We start from the raw sequence: 25656 nt of genomic DNA on the forward strand, positions 1-25656 counted from the left end.
ACTACGTTGGCGATGAATGTTTCACTATGAGCCCAAATATCCAGAGGGGAGGAGGGTAGAGAGATAGCAGATCCGGCCGATATTCTTTATTACACAGCTTTGAGGTCCAATGCTGATCTTTTCCTCCGTGTCTTCCGATGGTGCAATCGGGTACCTCTTCCTGTTGCAGAATGGGCATCACCCGTTTATATTGCACCTACGCTTGTGGCTTTGTCTGAGTCATGGTCCACTTATTTCTTGTCACATTGGACTCCAGATCGTCCGACACTGCATTTGCACACTTAAAAGTTGGGATATATCTGTAAAATAAGCTGCTTGTTGTGCAAGTGATAAATTAAGCCTGACGAGCTTCGCCTGCACGCATCCTCAGTGCTCGGCGGCCATGCTGGAACCCTCTCTCAGGATTATTTTGAGTGTTTTGTTGAATATTCCTACCACTCCGTTTGTTTGAGGATGATAAACTGAAGTACTTAAGGTGTTGATATGGAGCAGCTCCTTGATTTCACCCATAACCTTGCTCATGAAATTGGATCCTTAATCCATCAGGATTTCCGTCAGAAAACCAACTCTGGAGAAATATGGTAATAAGTGTTTTAAAATCTGCTGGACGGTGTTGTTCCACATGGGAAACGCATCGGGGTATCTGGTTGTGTAATCTACAATCACGGGTACATATGTGTTACCCAGTCTAGAGGTTTCCAAAGATCCAATAATATCCATCCCAATCCTTGAGAAAGGAACTTCTATTACTGGTAAAGGTTTCAGAGGGGCAGGTAATGGAATGTGAGTACTGGTTTTCTGACAATTTTCACATGTCTGAATAAAGATTTCTTATAACAGCATGGATACCTGGCCAGTAAAACCTCCTAATGATATGTGTCTGGGGTTTAGATTGTCCTAAGTGTCCCCTTCTCAGATGACATTTCGCAATTTCTAGTATGATCTTCCAGTACGGTTTGGGGATTACTAACTTAGTTTTACTTGGGCCTTGTGTGGATGTTTCCTTTCTACACAGTAATCCCTGTTTCAGGAAGAAAAGAACTTCCCTTTTCTACTCCCTCTCCTTCAGTAATTGTCCCCACGATATACTTCAAATGGAATTTCACAATCGTTCTGTAAGAGTATGTTTGTGTCTCCCCGGAAGTCAGGATCTATGAGGCCTGCCAAAACGTCTAGACCAAACTTCCAGGCCAAACATTGAGGCCAGTCTTATATACCATCCAGGAGGGGGTATCAAAACTAAGTCTGTGGGAATCATTGCTCTTTTCCCGGGAGGGATAGTAGCTTCTCTGCTGCTACAGATATCAAAGCGTATTGATTCCTTTGTGGCAACGGATGGGTCTGAGGCTCTATGATTAAGCTTCTGGAACTTATGGGTTCCACAATTGAGTCACATCCCATTCCTAACACCACATATAAGGAAGGCATGGCATCAAAAGTAAGACAGACACAAGTGATCACATTTCAAGGGTGTATATTGAACTTCACATAAGGGTGTGCTAAACGCCTATCTAATCCTACATCTACAGATGTGAGCAAGCTACGATCATCAAATGATAATAACTCAATCCTAGTCGTGTCTTGTCAAAATAAAAGGGCCTATACTAAAAAAAACTATTGCCAGTCCTTACCTGTGGGAAACAAGGTTATGAAAAAGAAAGAAGTGTTCAAAATGATATGTCAGGATATTCAGGCCGTTGGCCTCCCTTGCCCATGTTTTCAGCACGGGACAAGGTGGTTCACTCGAGTGTAGCACAATCTCTGTCGTATTTAGCATGAGGATACAGTTCAAGCAATAGCATCATAGCCTTCGACGCACAAGTCTTCTTGCTCTCAAAATGTCTTCACCTAGAGGGACTGATGTAACCAAATAAACAACAAGTACCTTTCCTCTTTAGATTCTCACAATTATTCAATTTAGGTGATTCACTGTTCACCCCAGATCCTCCTCAGCCGGATTCAGATCCCTTTAACACAATGTTCATCACTTTGGATCCATCTCATCTGGGCTCAGATCCCTTCTATGCAATGTTCGTAGGATATTGCTTTTTTGGGTGACTCAGGGTTCATCCCGGATCCTGCTCTGGTGGGCTCTGATCCCTTTAACACAATTAGTCTCCCTCAGCCGGGCTTGGACCAATGTATGATGTATTTTTACATCAAGCATCGAAGACTGTTGAATGTGCACAGGTTTTGGCTTGACCCGTAGCAGGACCCCTTGTTTTCACAATTATTTTTCTTTTAACGTTTGTTACCTTTCAATTAGATACCTAACAGAGACTTTCAAATGGGTACCCACGTGATGCCAGACCACTCTCTCTACGGTATTGTATCTTAGCTTCAAAGTTCAGAAAGTTCAGTCACTCATCTGCTGTTTTAATTATATTTGCAATGCTTGCCACAGATGCTTCATTCGCTGTTCACTTCAATTTTCTTTATACAATGTTGCTGCTTGCAACCTTGGTTTCCACACAGACTGGTCTGGTATCAGTCTCCCCAACTCACCGGCTGTGCGGACTTCACTGGTGCTGCTTTGTTATAGGAGCCAAGGGTAGTACCACAGCGGCAAACGCCTCTCCCGCCTTGACTATCGACGCGGTAGAGTCCTGGGTACCTCCGACACACAATGAAGGAATCTTCAGCTTTAATTTCAGGTTTTACGTTTCCTATTCTCTAAGGCTCATGAAAGATAAAGTCTTTCGGTGAAAAGGTCAAGGGCACTTCCCTCCTTGCAATCCTCTTCGGCCTCGCTGTCTTCCGCCTCATGTTAAACTGCCATCTTGGAACTGCTGCTTCCTCGTGTGCTTTGCCTTGCTCAGAGTGTGCTTTCGTTCTCCGCCTTTTATCCGTTTGGGGAAGTGTGATGGAAGTCAGGTATGTGTAATGATCAGTAACTGCCTGACCCTGCCTGACCATTGCAGTGGGACATGACAGGTATACGGCTCGGGTGCGTTTTCCCTCACAGTGTGTTGTCCGTGAAGAAGTGTTTGTGTTGGAAAAGGTGGGGGGAGGTTGAGTCCCTGTGTATCCTACCGGGTAGGATGGGGTAAAGGTGTTAAAGAGAAGGGGATACCGGGTCTCGCCAGCCGGTGTCCCACATCCACTCCCCGAAGACCCCACATCCAGTTGATGCTCCCGCACTGGTCCACCCCCGGAACTGGATCCAAAACCAATGGCCTTGTTCTGGCCACCTGGATGACAGATCCCCGGTGACTAGCGGGTGAGACACCTTCAGGTTTCTCACAGTAATCACTAAGGAACAGGGTCTTAAGCTTCACCCTGAATTCCAAGAGCATAGGGGTCATCTCAATGTCGATAAAGACAGCGTTGCAATAGGATAGACCAAGCAAGAAAAGGCTTGCTACCTGTTTTTAGTTTGGGCTATTTTAGTTGCTGCTTGTGACACCTATAAGCAAAAAATATTGTATTAGAGTACGGATAGTGAGAAATGGCATATGAGAAGGGACACACAGCTTGTAGGTGTTGTCCAGTTATTTGCCCACCCATTGACTGCCCATGGCCATACTAATTCCTATGGCCATTCTCACCCAGTTCCTGCCCCTCACTGCCCAACACACCTCGTCATGGGAACTCTTTGACCTCGCTTTATTTAGGCCTTAACATCAAACTATGCACTTAAAGTGCCTGCTAGTGTTATTTCCAAAACAGTCTTCTGAGAGTTAATGAATTAATTAAAGTTGTAAAACCGCTACTGGTGTAATAAAAATATCTTAACCAGGTCTGCCTTCAACCACTCGATTTATAAGCACTATGCGTGTCCTTCATTGAAGTCCTGTTAAAAACAAGCATTGGTAAAGCCAACAGTTCTGGCTTGTGTATAAGTATTAGGTAGGTGCCAGGCACTGCTATTAGATGCCCAGGTATTCACACAATTTTGACCTGCTACAAGCAATGGCTAGTTAATACCACTGCATGCCTGGAAAGTGCCTTTCCCATGCCTACAAAAAAAGCCCAAACTGTTGGCATTGCCAATGCTTGTTTTCTTTGTGGGCCAGTTTTACCTCGAGCCTTGCCGATGTTCTGACTGCTGTAGGTGTGTGTACTACCTGAGCTGGGGAGTTTTGAGGAAATGAAGACAGGGTGTTCTGATGGTAGTTGCCTTGTATCTGAAGAGTATCCTGCAGGCTAGGAGAGGTAACCAGTGCAGTTCTCATAGGATCGGACGAGATCATTCTGCCTCCAATGGAGGTTTGCTGGATACCTCAACAAACCCACTGAAACTGAAAAGGTATCACAGCTGTGCATAGGTCTAGCACGATAGCAGTACCTATGTTCAAACATGTAATTGCCACAATGAAGAACAATACATCTCTACAAAAAGTATCACACTGAGGGTAATTATCATGAGTGTCCATAAGCATATATTTACCTGAGCAATTGTTAGGCTAGATTGAATGCAGTACCCTTTGGTGCACTACAACAACCCTGACCTCCTGGCAATAGGAACCCAATCTTTGGTATATGTCTGTACTACACAGGTTGGTAGCGTGTTGAGCAGCCAGGCCTATCTCAAGAGGGGTCAATGTGAGCTGTACAGGAGTATTCAAATAAACTCTTACACACAAGGTCCACACTCTTAGTTTTCTAAATCAGTAAATACCCATTTGGTATGACATACAAGCACTACCTACACCGTCATGTGACTTCAATAGCTAGGGTGCTGTTGACATTAATCAATCACTGTTGCATTTAGAATATTCTTGAGAGTAGTGTTAAAGAGAAGAGAGTTCAAAATAAAACAAGTATTCACACAGTTTTTCTTAATCAGGTAAGTACTTTCAAAACACTTTCCTGGCAGGAAGGCAAAACACATAAACAAGAGAGATGAGTCATTCAGGGAGTCAGGCCAGCCAATGTTAAGTTAGCAAAAGTAAAGGTGAACTGAAGCACTTCTTGTAGGTAAGTAGAAAGTCTTTCACAATGTTTAAAAAGTCTTGCTAGAATAGAAGAAATGTAGGGCCATAAGCTGATTAGGCTTGAGAGGTACAGAAGCTACAAGCAACTCTACAAGAAAAACCAAGATAAGTCTCCAATGAGGACAAGCAAGGTGGCAGAACAAGAGGTAAGTTCTCTCAGACTTTACAGTACCTTGAAGAAAAATCCAGCAGATGACTTCAGTTCCTGTGTAGCTCTGCAGATCCTGGTGTTCCTGGGCCTCAGTCGTGGGGACAAGAGGGAGGACTTCTGGAGACTCCTGCACTACAATGTGATGGTCACAGCTCGCAACAGGCAATTTTCAAACAAGTGCCACTTCAGTGTGGTTCAGCTCCTCGCATATACCGCAAATAGCAACAATGCGGTTCCTGCCTGTCGAGATGGGCTTGCCTTGCTCCTGGGTCAGTCGAGCTGAGTTTGAGTCCATCCTGATCTGGAATTAGGTGTTCTCAGCGTAGGAGTTGAAAGAGAGTCACAATTAACAAATCAGATTTGTCTAGGGTTCGCAAAGTAGGCACTGAGACAGAGAATGGGTGGCGGTGAGCCCTGAGCTATCCTACGGACTGCTACCAGTGCATTTCAGATCTCTATGACCTGGAATGATGGTGGGGTTTGGGGACTATGGTTTTAGGGGAACTCAGTGGTGTAGGCTAGCACAAATGAGGTGACCTAGGAAATGACAATGTATCAATCACTGGCAAGAGATGGAGAAGAATGGTGGGAGCAGCAGAGGGGTTCAATGTAGGTCATTCAACCTTGACAGATCTACATTAGAGGTTCAGTTGCTAGGGACCCTTCCACCTCTACAGTACTTGATGGGGTATGCACTCGGTGATGGGAAACCCCGGGAGTCATACAAAATGGATGCAAGCGAAACAGAGACCAAATCATAAGAGCGACCTCTTCAGGTCATCCTATCCAATGACCTCAAAGGCTCCAAAGACAACACACAGGGTATTTTGGAGAAGACACTATTGTGGGGTCTAATGAAAGCAATAACCAACACATAATAGTACATTTGAGTAATGTTTAAATCATTGTTGAAGTGTCACCTGGAATAATGCGTTCATTTCAGGAGTCTGCATCTCCAAATGAAGAAATAGAGATTGGAGACAGTCCAGAGGAGACATTAGTTAATGCAAGGGTAGAATTAAAAACTCTTGAGAAGAGATGAGAGGACTTACTTCTGCATAGCCTGGGGAGATATTCTACAGCACAGCCATTGAAATACCTCAAATGTAAACATTCCAGCTGAGGTTTAGTTCTACAATAAGCTTTCAGGGACTAACAAAAGAGGTGGTTCTGAAAGCCTGTTAAATATGTGGAACCACCAGGAATCAGGAGAGTTAGGACTAAGTGTGTTGATATAATTTTGACATAGCGGAATAATCATATTTAAGTATGAAGATTAACAGGCTCAGTGGGCCATTTCTGGCCCATTCTAGTCTGTCTCCACGCATGGCAGAGGCAGATTGGGGAGTTGTGGCATGCACGTGGGAAGTTAAGCAGCTGTAGGATTGCCACGCAAGCATGTTGTTCTCTCTGCCTGGCACAATGCAAGGAGCTGCCACCTCAAGCCCTTCACAAGGCATTTTGTCGCATTGCACCTGAGAGTTGTTGACACAGACAAGCCAGGCTCAATCCATCACATTGATATTATGATGCAGTGGGTATTGGAATATGCATCCTTCTTTGCGTGGGCTACCACTTCATTTGTCTGGGGTGCCCCTATACATGCAGTGGTCCACAGACTGCAACGTCCCTGTAAATTCTAGGGCAAAGCATACTGCCGGGAAATTTACCAGCTCAGAATGTCAGAGATTCAGAGAGCAGGTACAATAGATTCTATTATTTTTTAAAATCCTTTTAAATTCATTTTTTCCATAAAATAAAACTAAAATAGAACATGCCATATCCAGTCGTATCCATAATTAACATTGACAAGAACAACCCCCAATGAAACCCTGCTCCTCTTCAATGATGCATAAATGTACAACACCCCCTCAGTTACCCCCTCCCTCTCACTTGAACCCCGCCTCATTGTGCCCTCATCGTAGCCAAAGCAGTACCAGTGTTTACATCTCTACCCAATAATTCTGGTGCTGGCCCCCACATTCCTCTTGTCAATACAGTTTCCACACCTGTAGGGTACAACGTCCTTTCATCAACCGTCTTTTTTTTCAATGCTTTTTTTTATGTAAATATTTCTATGAAAAAATGAATCGAATAATATAGGGTGGAGGGGTGGGAAAGTGCCTATAAGGGGTGGCGGGGTTGGGAATAGAGAAAAAACAACACCCATAAATTTGTTTTTTCATTGAAAAATGTTCTTAAAAAACCCATTAGATAAAAGAATGTTGATGAAATGACATAGACCCACCTGTAGGTGGTGTGCCACCTCCCAGTCTGCCAAATCCTTTGCGTTGGAGAAGAAGACAGTTCTTTTAATAATTGACCACAATCCATCTCTGCCCTCTCCTCCTCATCCTCTTGTCTATTTCTCCTCAAATATTCCACTTCTGCCATTCTCCATCGTTGAACATCATGAAGCCACTGCCCCGTTGACGGACCCAAGGCAGTCTTCCAGACATTGCTACTCTATGCTTGGCCAAGACCATCATAAAGCAAGATATCCTGTGCCGAGGTTTGGGGCATTTTTCCCCACTAATCAAACCCAGCAAACAAACTGTTGGGGAACATTCATAAGTACTCTTCAACACGGAGTTCATTCAATCCATCGCACCCCTCCAATTTCTGCTGGTCACCAGGCACTGCCAGATCATATGCCAAAGTCAGCAGATCCCATTTTACACCACATGCATCAAGGGGTTAGTTCTATGCAGTTTGGCTGGGGTCATGTATGCCCTATGTAATTAATTACATTAAATTAATAGAAAACATGCATTACAAGACCTTCACCTGCTCCCATATTTGGGACCAGTCTTTCTCTGTAATAGAATAGCCCATTTCTTGCTCCCATTTACCTTTGACCACGAACTCCTCCGGTGATCGAACCACCTTTAGGGCACTATACAGTCTAGTAATCCTGTGTCTTTCCTCCTCTAATGTTAACAACGTCTGCATCAGCAACTTCATCTCTGGTTCTTCTGGAATACATTCCCATAATTCAGCTAATCTACTGATCATGGTATACATAAGAAAATGACCAGTCAACAAACCAAATTCCGTCTTTAATTGATCAAATGTCATTAGCTGCCCTACTAAGAAAAATCCCCCAGAACCCTCCAATCAAATCCCTCCAATGTTGCCAACCCTATAGATTTCCTGGATAACACCATTGGTGCATCGAATCCTATCGGTAACTCTGTACAATAAAGTCTCATCACCTTTAACATATTCATCAACTTTTTCCATAGCTCCCGTATCACATGAAGACAACAGAAGTGCCCTTAAACCCTATGCTTAAACCCTATGGGATGCCATAGCAGCTCAACTCCCTGCCGGTGAGTCGTTTTACCTCCCAAAAGACCCACGATTTCTCCTTCCGGTGAGGAATCCCATCTGGCTACAGATTGCAATTGCGCCGCTATAAAATACATCTCAAAATCTGAAAAATGTAGCCACCCATCCTCGTATCTACGTCATTATGTCCTCAGAGCTCCCCCACATCTCCCTGTATTTCACAATAACTTAGCTATTTTTTCATCTAACATTTTGAAAAATAAGAAGGTATGACATATTCATTAAAAAATACAATAACCTGGGGATCACCACCATTTTGCAAGGTGGTACCCTTCCCTTCATGGAAATAGGTAACGTCTTCCAAAAATGAATGGCATCTCCTATGCCCGATAATCTCTTGCCCATATTATATAACAAATGTTTCTATCATCTTATGAAATATTGAAACGATTCCAATTCCCATTTTAGACCCCTATCTGGTAGATCGTCCTTCCGTTTGCACATAATCCTGCCAAAGGGAATAACATTGATTTATCCCTATTAATCTGAAAACCCGGCAACTTCCTGAATTTGTCCTGGACCTTCAATACAATTGGGACATTTTCCAGAGGGTTACTTAGATATAATAACATATCATCTACATATAGCGAAATATTATGCAGCTCCCCTGCCCCACCTGTATCCCTAGTCGATTCTATTGAAGCAGGCAGGGGTAATTTGCAGACTAGAGCTGTCAATGGACGATATATTTTTCCAGCATCTTCAAGCTGTGCAGTTTCTTCCATTAAGGTACGTAACATTTTTACATACTGTAAATGATGATTTTTCCATTCCACCATAAGGTGTTCTTAGTTGATCCCTTGGACGTTCGGACTGCCCAGCACCTTATCAGCAAAATACACTTTTTAAAAATAAAGAAAGGAAAAAATGAAGAAATGTGTGTTTTGGGTGAACTGGATGTTTTTCAGATAAGGTTGAAGCTATTTTTGAACCTTTCCATGGAACACACTTGTGGTCTTCATTGTAACTTATTAATGCCTTTTCTTCCAGTGTACCGGTTCGATGAGGACGAGAATCGATCCCTCTTGTCATGGGAGGCTGAGAGCAGGGAAGATTATCTCCTAAATAAGAGGGAAGAGAAGAGACAGAGCACGGAGCAGAAGACCAGGGAGACCTCTGAGAAGTAAGAACGTATGCACCCCACCCACTCACACTGACCTGTGTTGATCATGCCACCAGCATGTCACATCTACCCATCAGCAAAGGGAAGTGCAGGCTCCAATCAATCACTTAACTCTCAGAGAAGGCAATTGCAGGCATGATGAACAATACAACATAACCATGCTCAACTTTCTGACATGACACCTCTGTAGAGGTTCATCTCCCTATGAGTGGTTTTCCCCTTATCCTGCTTACACCTTCCTGAATGCCCTCCTCCCCCAGCCTACACAATCCTCGAGAAGAGTTGATAATCAGTGGTCACAAAGCATCATACAAGATAGATTGATGGGCACCACTGCAATTAGTGTTTAACTAAAGTTGTGGGCACTTAGGAGCCCAATCCATTACAAGGTTTCCATCAAAAGCGAGATTAGAACAAGGTGACATTAATATCGACTAGAGACTGTTTATTGCATTAGTGAGTCGTGGAGGGATTGAGTGTGTATGTGAGTGAGAGCGGCACCTAACCAAAAGATTTGATGGAAAAATGATAAACAAATAGACAAAAACCGTAGCAATTTTAGAAAAGATAATTCTCAAGCACTCCCAACACTTAACGTTTGGTAACAAATCTGAAGATGGCCAACAGGGTTGGAGCTAATGGTACCTGTCTAATTGGCTATATGCAGTATGGCCCAAAATGGCTAATAGAGCAATAAAGTGACAAGCCGTTTTAAAATGTAAAGGTAACTGTTTTAATGTTACTGAGGATTCCCAGCCTGACGATGGAGAATATTTAAGAGCATGTGAATTCATGAAAGATACCAATGCTGGAGAATAGGAGTTACAGGTAAGTAACTTGTTCCTTCTACCTCTTCAAGACTTCTTTCACAAGATGTCTTCACCGCTGCAGAGAATGTCAATACTGGGACTTCCCATGCAACAATACCATGCAGTGTGTTGGACTGTGCCTGTTCTTTCTGATCCAGCAAAACCAGACAATCAGAGAAGTTACCACATGTATGTTGGCTTCCTAAACCGCAAGGATGTCTGCCGGTGTATGAGAGGATTTATAGTGCAAGACATCTATTACAGAACGAAATAGCGCAGAACCATGTGCCACTGATCTTATTGCTATACTATCATCTATGTGCTAAAATATTGTGCAGTCACTGCTCCTTCTACATGTTCATTTGTAGTGCCCTTGCTGACTTTAGCTTAACCTCTCAGAATGTAAGTTAGCATCGCTACTCCCGTAAGTGACCTATGCTCATCTACATTTGCAGTGCCTATATTTTGCAAACCCACTCAGCTCTCCCTGATCGATGGTGCAGCTTCCTACAGATGGTGCAGAGTACCTTGTGAAAACACCACAACAGTGTGCATAGTGGGACTGGAAACAGGTGCTCAGGGGCGGGGGCTAAATATGTTGTAGTGAACACACAGCTGCAAGCCCCATTGGGCCAGTTACTGGTTGTGTCTGCTGATGATGCCGGTAGCCTTGTGAAAGCACATGCACCAGGGATACCAGGGAATTTGTCTAAGGAATTTCCGGCTATCAGGGAAGAGCCAGAGAGATTGACTGAGGAGTTCAAGACACAGAGCCGGTGTTACAACCCCTTCTGGGCTGTTATAAATGAGCATGTGAGGGTGATAATGGTCACAATTAGGCACCAGCATTTGACTCAAGAGAGCGGCTAACCCACTAAACATGTGGGAACATAATAAAAGTGCTACACGCCTAGGATAATTTAATACAGAAAATTCCAATAATATGATGTCAGAGAATGAAAGATTGGGCAAAAATGATTTATTGCAATCAAACGTAAGATGAGTCATCAGCATCTAATCTTAATTGGTTCAAGGTTGTGTTTGCTCAGCATTCTGGTATGAATAAACCTGCATGAGTATTGTTAAAACCTCTCAAATCTATTTTTGTGAGATGGCAAACAAAGCCCCTTGTGGAACTGGTGTCAGTGGTGAATCATTGTATTTCTTGTCAGGAACAGAAGAAAGAGTTGGTGGGAAGCAAACTGATTTCTTTTCACTTGCTGAGTTTACAACAGCAGTAAGAACAGGAGCAGGCAGTGTACCGGAATGTGGAAGGTAGGGGGTAGCAGTTGCAACAGGAACAGGACACCAACGGGAAGAAGTTGCGGTCAGGGAGGTTGTGCCAGACCAAGAGGGTAATCAAAGTACATTTCTGATGAGCAACACTATGTTCCACTATTGTAAGCATGAAAGGCCATTGGATGTTTGAGTGCCCAAAGTGGCCTTTACTCCAAGCTGTAGTAGCATCTACACCCTCAGACCCTCCTTTTTCATACATAAACGTGAAAACGTTTCAAACACAGGTCAAACAAAAACCCACAGGGAAAGTGATGTCACCCTACATACTCTGATACAAGTTGACTAGGAAGGTACATCTATACATTACAAATATGATGGGGAAATTGTGCTGTTTATGGTAGATAGATCGGCACATTTTCCAGCCATTTAATCTGTAGAGTTCCCGAAGGCACCACTCTCATTCAGGTTCTGGGTATTTCTAATAATACTGTGATTCTTTATCGAGCTAAACTTTATCTGTGTCTATCGCCCCAATCTCAAACAAGCATTAATTTCTTCTGAGCATTTTGTCACTGGTAATTCTATTGGGACGAGACTTATGTAAATTGTGATGTACCATTTACCATTCTCCGGTTGAAGTCCTCCTACATATCCCAAATGAACATGACAATGAAGGGATGGTAAGTGCAAGCAGAACCTGTAGGGAAAAAGAATGATGGGGCAATGGAGGCAGATTTAGAAGAGTTGTTGTCAAAGAGTTGTGGTTTCAACATGGGGTTGATACCGAATGCTGACAGTGTACATTCAAATAGATACAACACAACTATTGCCACAAAATCGACAATATCCTTTGAAACCAGCAACAGAGGAGGGTATCTCAATAGCTATCAAATCAAGGCATCATAGGATTATGGTTCCTACCACAAGACTGTGCAATACCCTAATTCTGTCAGTATAATAACCTGGCTGGGATGTGCACAGATTTGCGCAGGATTTGAGGGCAGTAAATGCAGTTTTTCCTACTTTTCCAATAAACCTAAACCTCTACTATATTTCATGTATTCCAACTACAGCTATATGTATTACGGTAGTCAATTTGTGTTCTTCTTTCTCCTCCTTCTCTATTCACCCAGGCATTCTGAGCACCAGACTACATGAACAAAATAAAAGAAATAAAACATTTTTTTTTAAAAATGAACATGCCTCGCGCAAGGGTACAGAGAGACTCCAACCCTTTCCTCACAAATACTGAAAAAGGATGTGGATGAAATCCAATTTCCAGGGGGTTCAGTTTTAGTCCAATAAGTGGAATATGAAGCATTTATGTCAGACATTTTTGGGGCTTCTGATAGCCTTAGCAGAGAAAGGGCATAAACTGACTTTACATAATTACAGCCAGAAGCGATAGTGACAGACCCGTCAGCCAAGCCGCAGCTACTAATGCGGAAGCAAATGGGAGTTTTAAGTTCCTACCCAAATCAGAGGACGATTTATGTAAGGTCCTAGACAAGATGAAACCGACATCGTGTGCAGAGAATACTCTGCCTAGCAACATTATTTTGGAGCACAAAGAACTCTTCCTACCGGTTTTAACGAAGATAGTAAATGTATCTCTCAGTGAAGGGGTGGTGCCTAAGGACATCAAGGAGGTAACTATTACCCCACTAGTTAAAAAAGCAGGATTGGACCCCAAAGATCCTGGGAACCTACGGCCCATCACTAACTCGACCTTTATTTTTAAGGTGCTAGATAAAGTTGCCACAAACCAACTGCAAAAACATGTGGAAGACCGGAAGCTGTTGCACAATCAACAATCAGGTTTTAGGGCCTCCCATAGCACTGAATCTGCTATGCTGGACCTCCAGTCGCATATGTTGGGCCTGAGAGATAAAGGCAAAACAGGGATTCTCATGCTTCTCGATCTAAGCGTGGCCTTTGATTTGGTGGATCACCAGCTCCTTCAGGAGGCACTGGCCAACATTGTTGGTTGTTCCCCTAGAGCTTTGGCTTGGTTATCATCCTTTCTCAAAGATCGGAGTGCTAGAATACATTGAGGTGATAATTTTTCCAAGGCCGCTCCCATCCATTACGGAGTCCCGCAGGGAGCTAGCCTGTCACCTCTCTCGTTTAATCTATATCTGAGAAGCCTCTGCGAACTCTTGGAACACATCAGCGTTTTCTTTACAAATTATGCTGATGATAAGCAGCTCATCTTTGAACTCACTGGTGATTACACCACTGATAGTGCTAAAATCTCAGAGGTTTATAACATCATAGACCACTGGATGCGACATCATTGGATGTGTTTAAATAATACCAAAACAGAGCTGCTGATTTTCGGCACGCGACAGGCCAGATGCAAACTAGGGAATGAATATAAGTCCTTTACCATCAAGGACGCTAACATCCCGGTGTTGCCACATGTTAAAACTCTCCGGATGATGGTAGAGGCCTCAGTGGGCGCAGAGGTACAGGTAAGATACCTGCAGAAAAACAACACCTACTATCTACGACTTATGAGAGCAATAAGACCCTTCATTAATGAAGTCAATGCTGCGACAATCGCTAGGGCCATCATCCTGTCGCGACTTGACTATGGCAACGCTCTCCTGCAAGGAGCCACAAAAAGGGAGATTCAAAAGTGCCAAGTCATACAAAACGACGCAGTTCGCATAGTTAAAAACATAAATAATAGAGAACATGTGTCAACAGGGAGAAGAGCACTACACTGGCTAAGAGTGGAGGAGAGAGTCAGGTTCAAGGCTATGACTATAATTCACAGATGCCTATATGGAGAGGCCCCTAGCTACTTCAAAAAGCATTTCTCTTTCTATGCTCCTGGAAGATGTCTAAGATCAGCCGACAGGGGCACGCTGAACAGACCCGGGACTAAGTCCGTACTTAGGCAAGGCAAATCTTTCCCGGCGAAAGCAGTAGACCTCTGGAACAAGTTGCCGATGGCAATACGGCTTGAAGCTTATTACCAGAGTTTTAGGAAATCGCTAAAAACCTCATTGTTTCAATCAGTATTAGAGCTTCGTTTCCCTAGGTTTTCTACCTGTCTTAATGAGGTGTTTCGTGTTTCTGATCTTCCTGGTTTCCCGCGCCCTGATACCTGCGGGCTACTGGCACGTAATAAGCACGCACATAACATAACATAACATAAAGCCTCCAAGCTGAAATGACAATTGTGTAAACGTCCACTATTTAGGTCACAACATATCAGCAGGAACCAGGAAAAGAACAAATTCCTGTATAGAAACTATTCCAAAATTGTATAAGCAGACAGCAATTAGACAAATAAGGCTCTTTTGGGGGGTCTATAGGACAGTACCAGCAATTGATATTATTTATTTTTATTGGTTTTTTTAACATGCCTAATGCCGTACCTGAGTTCAGTTTCTAAGTGTGGATCTGGGATTCGAACCTCTGTTGCTTTCGCTTCCAAGACCAGCGCGTTCCCCCTGTGCTATCCTCCGTTCACCACATAGGTTACACCAACATGGTGGGTTTATTACAGGAAATGCCTCCTTTACATATGCCCGAGCGGCTATAGTGGTCAGCAGAAGCTGAGAAAGCATTCATGGAAGTGAAGCGAGCCTTGCTAGTGCATCAAGCGAGGGGGGGGCCTGATTATCAAAAACCTTTTATTCTATATTGCCAAGAGATAGAGGGTTATGCACAAGAAGTATTAACACAGAAACATGATAATAAGCTTCATCTGGATGCATATCACGCCCTACGTTAGATACTGTTGCCGCAGGTTTTCCGTCTTCCTTGTAATCTGTAGCCACAGTCGCATTGGCTGTATATGATGTTAAATTCAGCAAACCACAACCATATCTGTATCATGGCTTACGAAGTATAAATCAATCTTGTTAAACCATTATAAAAATTCTGAGTTTTCTGAGCCTGGCGCACACAGTTTTGGGGCATGTTTTCTATGCAAAATTCTCAGCCCATTTCTGCACATCTTGTCAATATCTTTGATGCCCAGGTTGTTTCCCGGATTACTCAGTGGTCGGTTTCTAACCCCAGAATTCTAGTACCTTTGTACTTGGGCAAATGCTCAGTATTTGAATAAATATGTTAACTTAATATTGAAAAGCAGTGTATCCAATAAACTGTATAATTCTGTTGTTAGTTGATCCATTTCCTAGTGATTGTTGGCAAAGGCTTCTAAATCCTGGCCACCATGTGCTTCACAAGTTGTGCTTTTTCAGGGCCATGTGTTGATGTGTCAATATTTAGTGTTTAAATTATCATAAAACGGTCTCTGCTTATGTTTGTTTTTCATACATGCATTTTCAAGTTCATATAACTTGATAAAAGTTCTTCTTTCTTTTTTTAATTGTATTTTATTTGAATTGTTTAGCGCTGGCCCTACCCAGAGGGTCTCACAGCGCCTTAGATGGTTCAAATATTGAAAAGGCGGGAGCTGAAAAAAGAAGTTACAAAATATTTTCAGGAAAGGATATGAAGATTAGGATAGACAACTGATAGTAGTTGAGGAGGGCAGGGTTATGTGTGGGGAAATGGGTACGTTTTGAGACTCTTTCTGAAAGTGGTGATGGAGGATGCAGTGCATATGTGAAGAGGTGGGATGGTCCATGACCTGGGTGCCCAGTGGGTAAATGCTTGTTTTTGTGTGCATGTGAATTTGCAGAGTGGAATGTGTAGAAGGTGTTGGCTGCATTTTCTGGTGTTTGTGTAGGTGATGGGTTTGAGTATGACATGAAGGTAAGATGGAGTCTTGAGGTGGATGACTTTGAATATGATGCAGAGAAGTTTGAAGGCATTTCTCCGAGCTATGGGGAGTCAATGGAGCTGGGCAAGAGTGGAGATGATGTGTAAATGTTTGGGTAGGTGGAGGATGAGTCTGGCTCCTTCGTGTTGTATGTCTTGCAGGGGGGTAAGGATGTTGTTGGGGAGTCCAGTGAGAAGAGCATTTCCATAGTCCAGTTTAGAGAGAACCATATTTGGACTGCAGAAGTCATCAGGAGGAAGGATATGTCTGATTTTACATAGGAGGTTTAGTTGTAGATTGCATGTTTTGGTGACCATGGTTACGTGGCGTGTGAAGGAAAGGTGGAGGTTGATGGTGAAGCCAATGGATTTAACATGTGTGGAGACATATATGTGTGGGTTGTCCATGGCGAGTGCTTTGATTCTGGGGGTGAGGTCAGGTTTGTGCCTTGGGGGGCAGATGAGGAGGTTTTATGTTTTGGAGGGGTTGGGTCTGAGGAAGTGGGTGGCCATCCAGTTGGAGATAGTGGCAAGACAGCATATGAGGGTGTGGAGTTGTGAAGGGGATGACATTTAGAAGTATATGTGTGTGTAATCTGCATATTAGTGGAAATGTATGTTGTGTTGGCTAAGGGTCTCTCCGAGGGATTCAACATATAGGTTGAAGATGAGTAAAGATAGGGCGGAGATTGGCGGGACCTCACACTTGACAGGGGTGGGGTCTGATCGATAAGGGTGCAAAGGAGCATGGAGACAAAGTGTGTCCTGTCATTGAGAAAGGAGGTGAACCAGTCGAGTACAGTGCCAGAGGGATTCATCCTGTGGACGAGGATGTATAGTAGAATGGTGTGGTTGATGGTGTTGAAAGCTGCAGAGAGATTGAGCGTTAAGAGTAGTGCTGTGTGTCCTTTGTCTGTGTCCTTTGTCTGCTCCCACAATACTCACGTGGGGTACTATGGATATTGGTTCCTTCTTAGAGGATAGAATCGGGGTATCTGCAAAACATGTCAGCTCTCTGATTTGCAGCGTCCAGTTTTTACATCAGTACATAATCAAACTTTATGAAGTACAGGGTATTGTTTTGCTTGGATGTATTCAGTTTTCTGGAATAAAAAGCCACAGGGTGAAGAGGATTTGAGATATTTTCCCTTTGCAGCAGTATATGTCCTAAGGCATAACTGGATGTTTCAGTTTCGACCATGGATGTTTGGGATGAATCTGGAGCACTGATGCTTAGAATCCTAGCTCCACTTGTTGATCTCAGAGGAACATCTTTCCATTTTTTAACAACCGTGTTATGGACACTACCAGCCTTACACATGTTTCAATAAAGCAGCGGTAGATGTTTGCGAACCTCATTAAATCTGGTACTTCTTTTCTGTTGAGGAGGTGGGCCAGTATAAGACTGCCTGGATTTTCTTTCTGTTTAAGACGATAGCTCAAAGCAACAACACAAAGCCCAGGACCTTTATTGTAAAACAATGGAACTTCCATTTTTCGTGCTTTGTGCATAGCATGTGTTCCTGTAATCATTGTAGGACTGTCATCAAGTGCAGTTAGTGTGCTTGTTCACTGTTAGACTATTTCAGGATGTTGTTGATATGTGCTATAACAAACACATCTAGGTAGTCCCTCAAAACGTCATCCAGGAAGTGTTAGAACACTGTGGACCTGTTACAGAGTCCAAATGCCATAAACTGTTATTTGCATAATCCAAATCATGTTCTGAAGGCTGTTTTCCTTCCTTCTGCATGGCATACTAGCACAAGGTGATACTTCAACTCAGACCAGGCTTTGTGTAAAGGGAAGAGTCAGGGATTTAGTCCAGTAATACAGATATTAGCCTCAAATGCCAGTTTGTGATGGTTATCCAGTTGATCGCACAGTAGTCAATACAGATACGCAGATCCCCAGTCTTCTTGGGAATGAAGAACAGAAGTGAGGCGAATGGGGAGGTGGAGTGCAGGATGAAGCAGTTGTGAAGATTTTTCTCAAAGTAATACTTCTGATGCTTGTTTTCTACCTTTGTTAATGTGCATATTTAACTACAAGGCTTCTTGCTACTGGTTTCAAGTCTGTGCCACAGTAGCCTTTCTAATGATTCTTTACTGAAGACATCACAATATTGTTCATATTCAGATCGAAATACCACTTCCAGAATTCTTAAGAATGGCAGGGCTAGTAGCGCATGGCCCTTAACTCTGCCTGAAAGTCCTGCAAGGCCTTAAACATGCGTTCTATCCTGCTAGGGTTTGTGCCGTCATGGCACTGCACGTGCGCAGGCTTGCTCCCACACTTAGATTCTTGAGCACAGAGGCAGCACAAACCAACTACCCCCTCAGATATTTTGGCCCCTGGGTAAAAGCCAAGGACATCACAACCCTGATAGGCAAAGTGGGTTGGGGTCAAATTAGATAGGTAGGGGTTTTTCCTAGGGACCCAGATAGAGGGTTAAGAAGAGGTTTAGGATGGGTAGAGTAGGGGAATGCAGGGAAAGGCAATGATCTTTGTCTCTTGGTGAACCCCCGACTACCTCCAGCTCGAAAATGATGCTTAACCTTAAGCCTTACACTCATTACTCTTACTGTCCACATTCACAGTTGCTGTGTTCACACTCACACCTCCCAGCCCTGCATTTTATGCTGCCCTTAAGTATAGCAATATCATGTTAAAGTAGCTATATTCCTTGATTAGCACAGCATGTAACAGTTTTATGTCAGCATCAGTGTTAGTCCAATAACTGTATTTATCTTTAGTTGTCCAAGAATTAGTGCCCTCACTTCTTAAATGGTCCGCATTGATAGTCATGCAAGCGTGAGTATCTGAAAGGAAGTAGACACACACTCCTGAGTTTCACGCTCATTGGAATCACTGGAATCACCCTGTAAAGTTTAGGTCACTTTTATCTTAACATGCAAGTTAGAACTTTGTTTTCTACAAGCGTGACAATAATGTTCTAGACGGCAGTGCCCTGCATGTGGGACCAAGGGTCTATCACTGAATACTTGCAACATCCTCTGCCAAGTCAAGTGTCCATAGATAATGTGTACAGGACAAACTGTTATGTATTAAAGTGGTATATGGAAGGGCAGCCTTTTAGAAATTGACTTTTGCTCTTGTTCAATGTTAGCATTTATATATTGTTGATAGGCTTTCTGACTTGTTCCTTTTAGGGTTAGCATTTGGGTTATCTACCAATAAGAATTCTTTGTCTATTTACCCAACTCCTTAGGGTCGACAAGGTGCTGAACCTGCTTGAGAGCGACCATGCCAAGCCTCCGAGAACAATGGAGCAGCGTCTAGACGTGCTGGAGACCCAGGTGACCCGACTATGCGACATTGACTCTTGTCTGGGTGAATGCTATGCATTAGGAGCCTCCATTCAGAGAACGGCCATCTTGTTTTTTTTTCCACAGGCGATTGGGATCTTTAGCAAAAAAAAAAAACATTTCAACTATTTGCACGTGAGCACTAGTCCGGCACACCCCCTACAGGGGGGAGATAGCTTTATTTTAAAAAAGAAACATACGTTTACAAAGATTATTTACTAGTGCAGAAGGGCTATCCCAGAACAATAGAAATGTGATGGGGGGCTACCAAAGGATGTTGACAAGAGGGCATATCTGATGCCCACTTTCTCCCCGCTTTCCATCGGAATACAGAGAAGAGTACAAAATAACCCTTGTCTGCATTTTATAAAATTGCACTGTAGCAGTACGGTGTAGTCCTGTACAGATTCCAATTTCATCCTGAAAACAAGGGTGCAAATGGATGAAAGAAAAATAAAGAAAATGCATGCTGTATTTCTGGAAATTAGCATCCGCTAATAACAACCCGGCAGATTTGTTGTAATCAGATGGCGGTCCAATATTCCGAATGTGATACGGGTAATTACCATATGCGGTAATGGTTGGTCGAAATCTGGCAAACTTGTACCATTGGCATATCTATTGCTGATTTAAATCACAAAAGGAGTGTTACAGGATGTATATTATTATAACTCGTGCGAAAGTTAAGAAGGGGACTGTTCCTAAAATGACTGATTTAGTAACACGTTCCCAGCCAGCAAAATTACCCCCATTGCACCCGCCATCAGCTCATACACTTATAGCATGTGTGATGTGTGGAGAATGTGGACTCATTCCTTTCTGTCACCCACTCGCAGGTGTCCCAGTGTTCCCAGGGCTTGAACTGGATCATGAAGGCAATGGCAGAGAAGGGCTTTGGAGCCAACGACACGCCTCCCTTTTTGGGTGAGTGATCATGGTGAGGGTGAGGCAATGGCGGGATGATGGTGAGAGTAATTAACTGGTAAAAGAAGGCAGTTGTTTAAGTAAGATATATGTGTCGTCAAGCCAGGATGGGGTGCCTCTAACAGGGCGGTGGGGTAAAGGAAGCAGGGAGATGTAAGCAAGATGTACAGTAAGGAGGTGAGGGTGCCAGGAAACCCAGTGGTGTTCTGCTGTGCTTCAGCAAGTTGGTGTCAGGGGGGTGTGAGGGATTGTGAGGAAGGTGGCTGAGGTCATTGGTAAAGAAGGTGGTTACTTGTTTTGGGAAGATGTTTTCTAAAAGAGCTAGAATGAGCGAGAGCATGGACATAGCTAGCGGTACACAGACACACATGTGCAGCTTTGATCAGGTGACAGAGATAGTGATAATGCCAATAAGAAGAAGAACAATATCAATATTGCACAATTATTGGGAGTAGCGATCATAGCACAGATGATGAGGATAGTAACAATTCTAGTGTTAATAACTATATTCGTATTATATATTTCTTTATTTAATTATTTTAATTTACATTTATAGAAGCGCACAAAGCCCGTAGGCATCTAGGCACTAGTTACAGACAAAGGTGCATTTGTTGGGAGCAGTATTCGTTAGATAAACAGGTAGGTCTTGAGTTTTTTCCTGAACAACGGGTAAGAGAGTTCGGATCGGAGGTAGGGTGGTAGGTTGGTCCAGAGTCTGGCAGCCAACACCGGATTTGTAATGATAACATTAATAATTGTAAAGGTGCTACTGTAGCTAATAACATTACCAATAATACTGACAGTGGGTGGTTTCATATGTGGCGGAGCAGGCATACAGCCGTCTACGGCTTACAATAGCGCCCAGGACCTTTTCCTTGGGTTTTACAGGCAGAGTGGGAGGCGGGAGGGGAAATAGCCTATACGCTTTACGCCAGCATGACATTTCAGGCAGGCATACAACCAATTGATTCCCATGGAATTTCCCTGCAATTTGCACCAGCTAACAGCAGGCAGAATCCATAAGAATCCATTGGCAAATGCTGTCTGCAAAGCTAGTCTATTTTAAACTATTGCAAAGCTATCTATTTTAACAAGATAGGGAATAAAAGTGAATAGCAAAGGCAGTTTTATTCTTGACATTTGTACTCAATCTTGCCAGTGTTAACAAGCATTGGCAAAGCCAACCGTTTGGGCTTTTGTATAAGCATGGGAATGGCACTTGCCAGCCATAGTGATATTAACTGGCTAATAGTGATATTAACTGGCTATCTGAGCATCTAATAGCACTGCTTGGCAAAAGCCTAATACTTTAACACAAACCAAAACTGTCGGCTTTGCCAGTGCTTGTTTTTCACAGGACTTCAGTGAAGGACACACAGAGTGCTTATAAATCGAGTGACTGAAGGCATGCCTGGTAATACTTTTTTTAATAACACCAGTAGCACGTTTAAAGTCCAATTAAATCATTAACTCTCAGTGTTGCAAGTGTACTGTTAGCTGTGGCTGTGTTGGGGAGACTCTCTGCTGCTGGATTCTTTGAGGAGTGCTGCCCGTGGACTAGCAGAGCACCAGTCGGCAAGAAGAAGCACACGCGCTGAAACGCGTGGACTATACCTTTTGAAAAGTAAACATTGTTGCCCAGTGAGGAAAGCATGGCTTGATGTTATTTCTTGATGTTGCGACTGGAGGTTGCGACCGTACGCTTTGTGGTGCTGTCCCCTTAAGGGAATGCATGCGGCGGTGTGACGTTGCACGCCGCCGCATGCACTATTAATAAAGGGGGCGTTCCCGGCCGCGTCATTCGCGACCGGAGAGCCTGAGCAGTGCACCTCGTCTCCGTGTGAGTCTGTGAGATGGATTGGGGCCCGGGGCTCATGGAGCGCCACAGTGGGGGCCAGGGATTCCCCCACTGCTTTGCAGCACGCTTTACCTACTGAGCTCACGCCCCTTTGCCTTTTTTTTTACTTTTCAGCAACATAAAGCACACGTTGAACCTGCCCCCTAATCTGTTTTAGCTGTGGTTAAATACCTGTGCGGCAGCTATTCTATATTGTAGCATAACGTTGACCTTCATATTTTTAATTAAAGTATATTGTGACGATGGAATTGTGCTCAACAAGTGCCTTGCCTCACAATAGTCAGTCTCTCTGAATCAAGAAGTATTAATAGGGAAAAAATTGTGCGCATGTAAACGTAACATAATTAGCCAACCTGGCCTACTTATTGATAATGTGTTAGCTAAAATGACCACGTTCTTTAGTAAAATTGATCATTCCACCACTACAAAACCTACAATGATGACTTCTAAAGAGATATAAACTAGCACTCAAGAAATAATGGATGAATTAAGTGTTGCATTTCGCTGTATTGGCACTAAGCTATTTGAACAAGCTCTATGTAAGCCTCTTATTAATACAGTAGAGGATAACGGAAAACCTGTGACTTGCAACATCTATTGGAAATAACAATAACTGATGGCAAATCATTTTTACCCTCTGCAATATGTACTGAATTGATTGTATTGAATGCCGGTGATGGTGGCCATATAGACATATGTGATCATGGTCTGACGTATTTAGAAATAAATGAAGAATTAATAGTCTCATCAAATAAGGATAAAATACTTTGCGATAGCTGTGCAGTTAAAATTGAAATTGAATTGTCAAATAACGCAACCTATCTGCCATTAAAGCAGGGCGAACGATTCGATATCGATCCTGTAATGGGCAGATTGTTACAGGCCAATTAAGACTTGCTTTGGAAGGTGGTCTGCCGGTATCCGGGGTTGCTGATACTCCAGAAATAAAGTGGGCAATCAGGCACTTTGGAAGCATCTAGTAATGTCAGCTTTGAAACCATGATTACGATGACCTTTTCCAGGCTTTAAAAAATGTACTTCTATCTATTACTGAAAGATGTGAGTCTATTGAAAGTAAATTAGATATTCATTCACTGCTATTGTATGAAATCAGCAGACAAGCTAATATAAGCTACAAACAAAATAGTACTAACACCTCAACTGACAATCAGTGGGATAGTCCACCACTAGCGACAAATCTTAATGACTCTGTAGCTGCATTCGTACCTAATGAAAATAATGATAATTACACCATATCAGAAATACATTCTACTAAGATTCTTGAGCACATACCCAATTCACATGAAACACTTGTGTATAGGCGTGTTTTAAATGCCATATCATATCATATCATTGGGTAAAAAGACAAAAAATAAGAACAATAAAAGAACATCTACAAAGAAAAAATACTATCAAGCGATAATGTATGGAAAAAGGGTTAAATCTGCCACGGTGAATGGCTACATTGTGGACGAAGCTATATCCTCATGCATTACTAATGCAGAATCTTCTTATAAAGTAACTACACGGGCCATAATTAGTAAAGAGAAACCTATTTCGATAGTTAAAGAACCTAATTATGTTGGAGATCATGCTGTAACAATACACGAACAAGTTATTAATGCTAAGATAGCTTCTAAAAACAAAAAGAGAAAAACCACCAAGAACTCTCATATTAGATTGCTCTTAGCAAGTCCTCGGCACAAAAAGTCTGCCGAAACATCTGAGATCTGGCAAACTGTGGGCAAAACTAAAATTAGAAAGAAAAGAAAAGTTAAGAAAGCCACAGGCATTAATGATGCAATTTTAGTGGATATAGCAGCAATATTTGAAAATTCCGATCTATCTGATACGGGGACAGCAAACAATAATTCAATAGGGTATCTTAGAGCTGATAAATCTGAGCTACCCACAAGAAAAAATTTGAGATTTCACAAAAGATGTCAGTAAATCTAGAGCTCAAATCTAACTTGCTAAATAAGGGAACTGCTAATAGTGTTTGCGCTCTGCAAATTGAAGTGTTAGATCTCACTGATACTATGACAATGGTAAATAGACAAAAAAATGTAGAACTGTGTGCTATGATAGTCCCGCTGAGAATGATTACTTCTAAAGATTTGAAAATTGTAGCTCCTGGACCAACAAATCATGGTTTGTCATCTATCAAAGCAACAATGAAACCTTCCATGCTACCTAGTGATAGTAAAAAAGATAACATCTCTGCAGGTTCTAATATGGATGGCTATTGGCAATGGTTGCCGGTAGCCTTTAAGCCACACTTTGGAAAACAATCCTGATGACAGTGATGTGTTACTATCATGGAATACGAGGGGACATGCCCATTACACAAGCGATGATGGGTTGTTAGCGAATATTGATAGATTCCGTATATTAGCATTACAAGAAACCTGGCTTACTACAGCCTGTGATATGGATGGCCGTTGTACCATTCATACTGAGGCTGGTAAAGGACCCAAAGGAAGACCGAAAGGTGGCCTCCTTGTCTCTATTAAACATCCTTGAACAGAAAGTGAGACCCGATGGTCGAACTTGATGGTTCTGGCAACAATCATAGACTGTAATCATCCACAGACATCAAAGCTTATGATTGTAAATATATATAATCCTCCTTATGGTATCTCTAACCAAGCCAATATTGCTGCAGTAGAGAAATTGCTTAAGGAGAACAATCAAAGCTTTCCCATTATGATAGTTGGTGATTTGAATGCGAGTATCATATATTATAATGAACCAATGTCATTAAGCCTGGATTCAGAACCTGTAACAACCGAGTTTTCCAACAAGATTTGAAAATTGTGGGTCAACCTCTTTAATAAATACCACTTAATTGTTCTCACTGGTAAAACTGCTGGTGATTGCAATAGAAGTGCAACGAGAATAAGTGGTGTTAGCATGAGTACACTCGACTATATGATAGTTAACAAGAGCGCATATCCTCTGGTGTGTGATATGGCAGTAGGCAGTCGAGAAGAGAGTGATCATCTTCCTTTGTGTCTCTTGTTGTCTACCAATATAGAGAAAAGTACAAATGCGTACCAAGCGAATGGTAGTATTGGTGTGAACCCTGCAGGCAATCGAATCACTTGGAACCCAACAAATTTAGAAAAAGGGAAGCTCTTAGCCGACTCCGAATTAGCGAAATTCACAGAAAACTTGGAGTTGTGTATG

At 42.6% G+C, this 25656-nt stretch overlaps 1 protein-coding gene across 3 annotated transcripts in view; it reads left to right on the forward strand.

Moving 5' to 3' along the window:
• Positions 1 to 25656, forward strand: part of LOC138528635 (transient receptor potential cation channel subfamily M member 2-like) — a 613775-nt gene that overhangs the window by 543129 nt on the left and 44990 nt on the right. For 2 of the 3 annotated variants that reach the window (XM_069640449.1, XM_069640451.1), the window contains 3 exons: positions 9430 to 9562; positions 19589 to 19676; positions 20522 to 20609. In XM_069640449.1, the coding sequence (XP_069496550.1) occupies positions 9430 to 9562; positions 19589 to 19676; positions 20522 to 20609 (309 nt within the window). Of the gene's footprint in view, positions 1 to 9429; positions 9563 to 19588; positions 19677 to 20521; positions 20610 to 25656 lie in introns of those variants that run through there. The other variant, XR_011284191.1, reaches the window with a different exon arrangement.

This window comes from Ambystoma mexicanum, chromosome 7q, assembly GCF_040938575.1.
Source record: "Ambystoma mexicanum isolate Mex_15411 chromosome 7q, UKY_AmexF1_1, whole genome shotgun sequence".
Lineage (NCBI taxonomy): Eukaryota > Metazoa > Chordata > Amphibia > Caudata > Ambystomatidae > Ambystoma > Ambystoma mexicanum.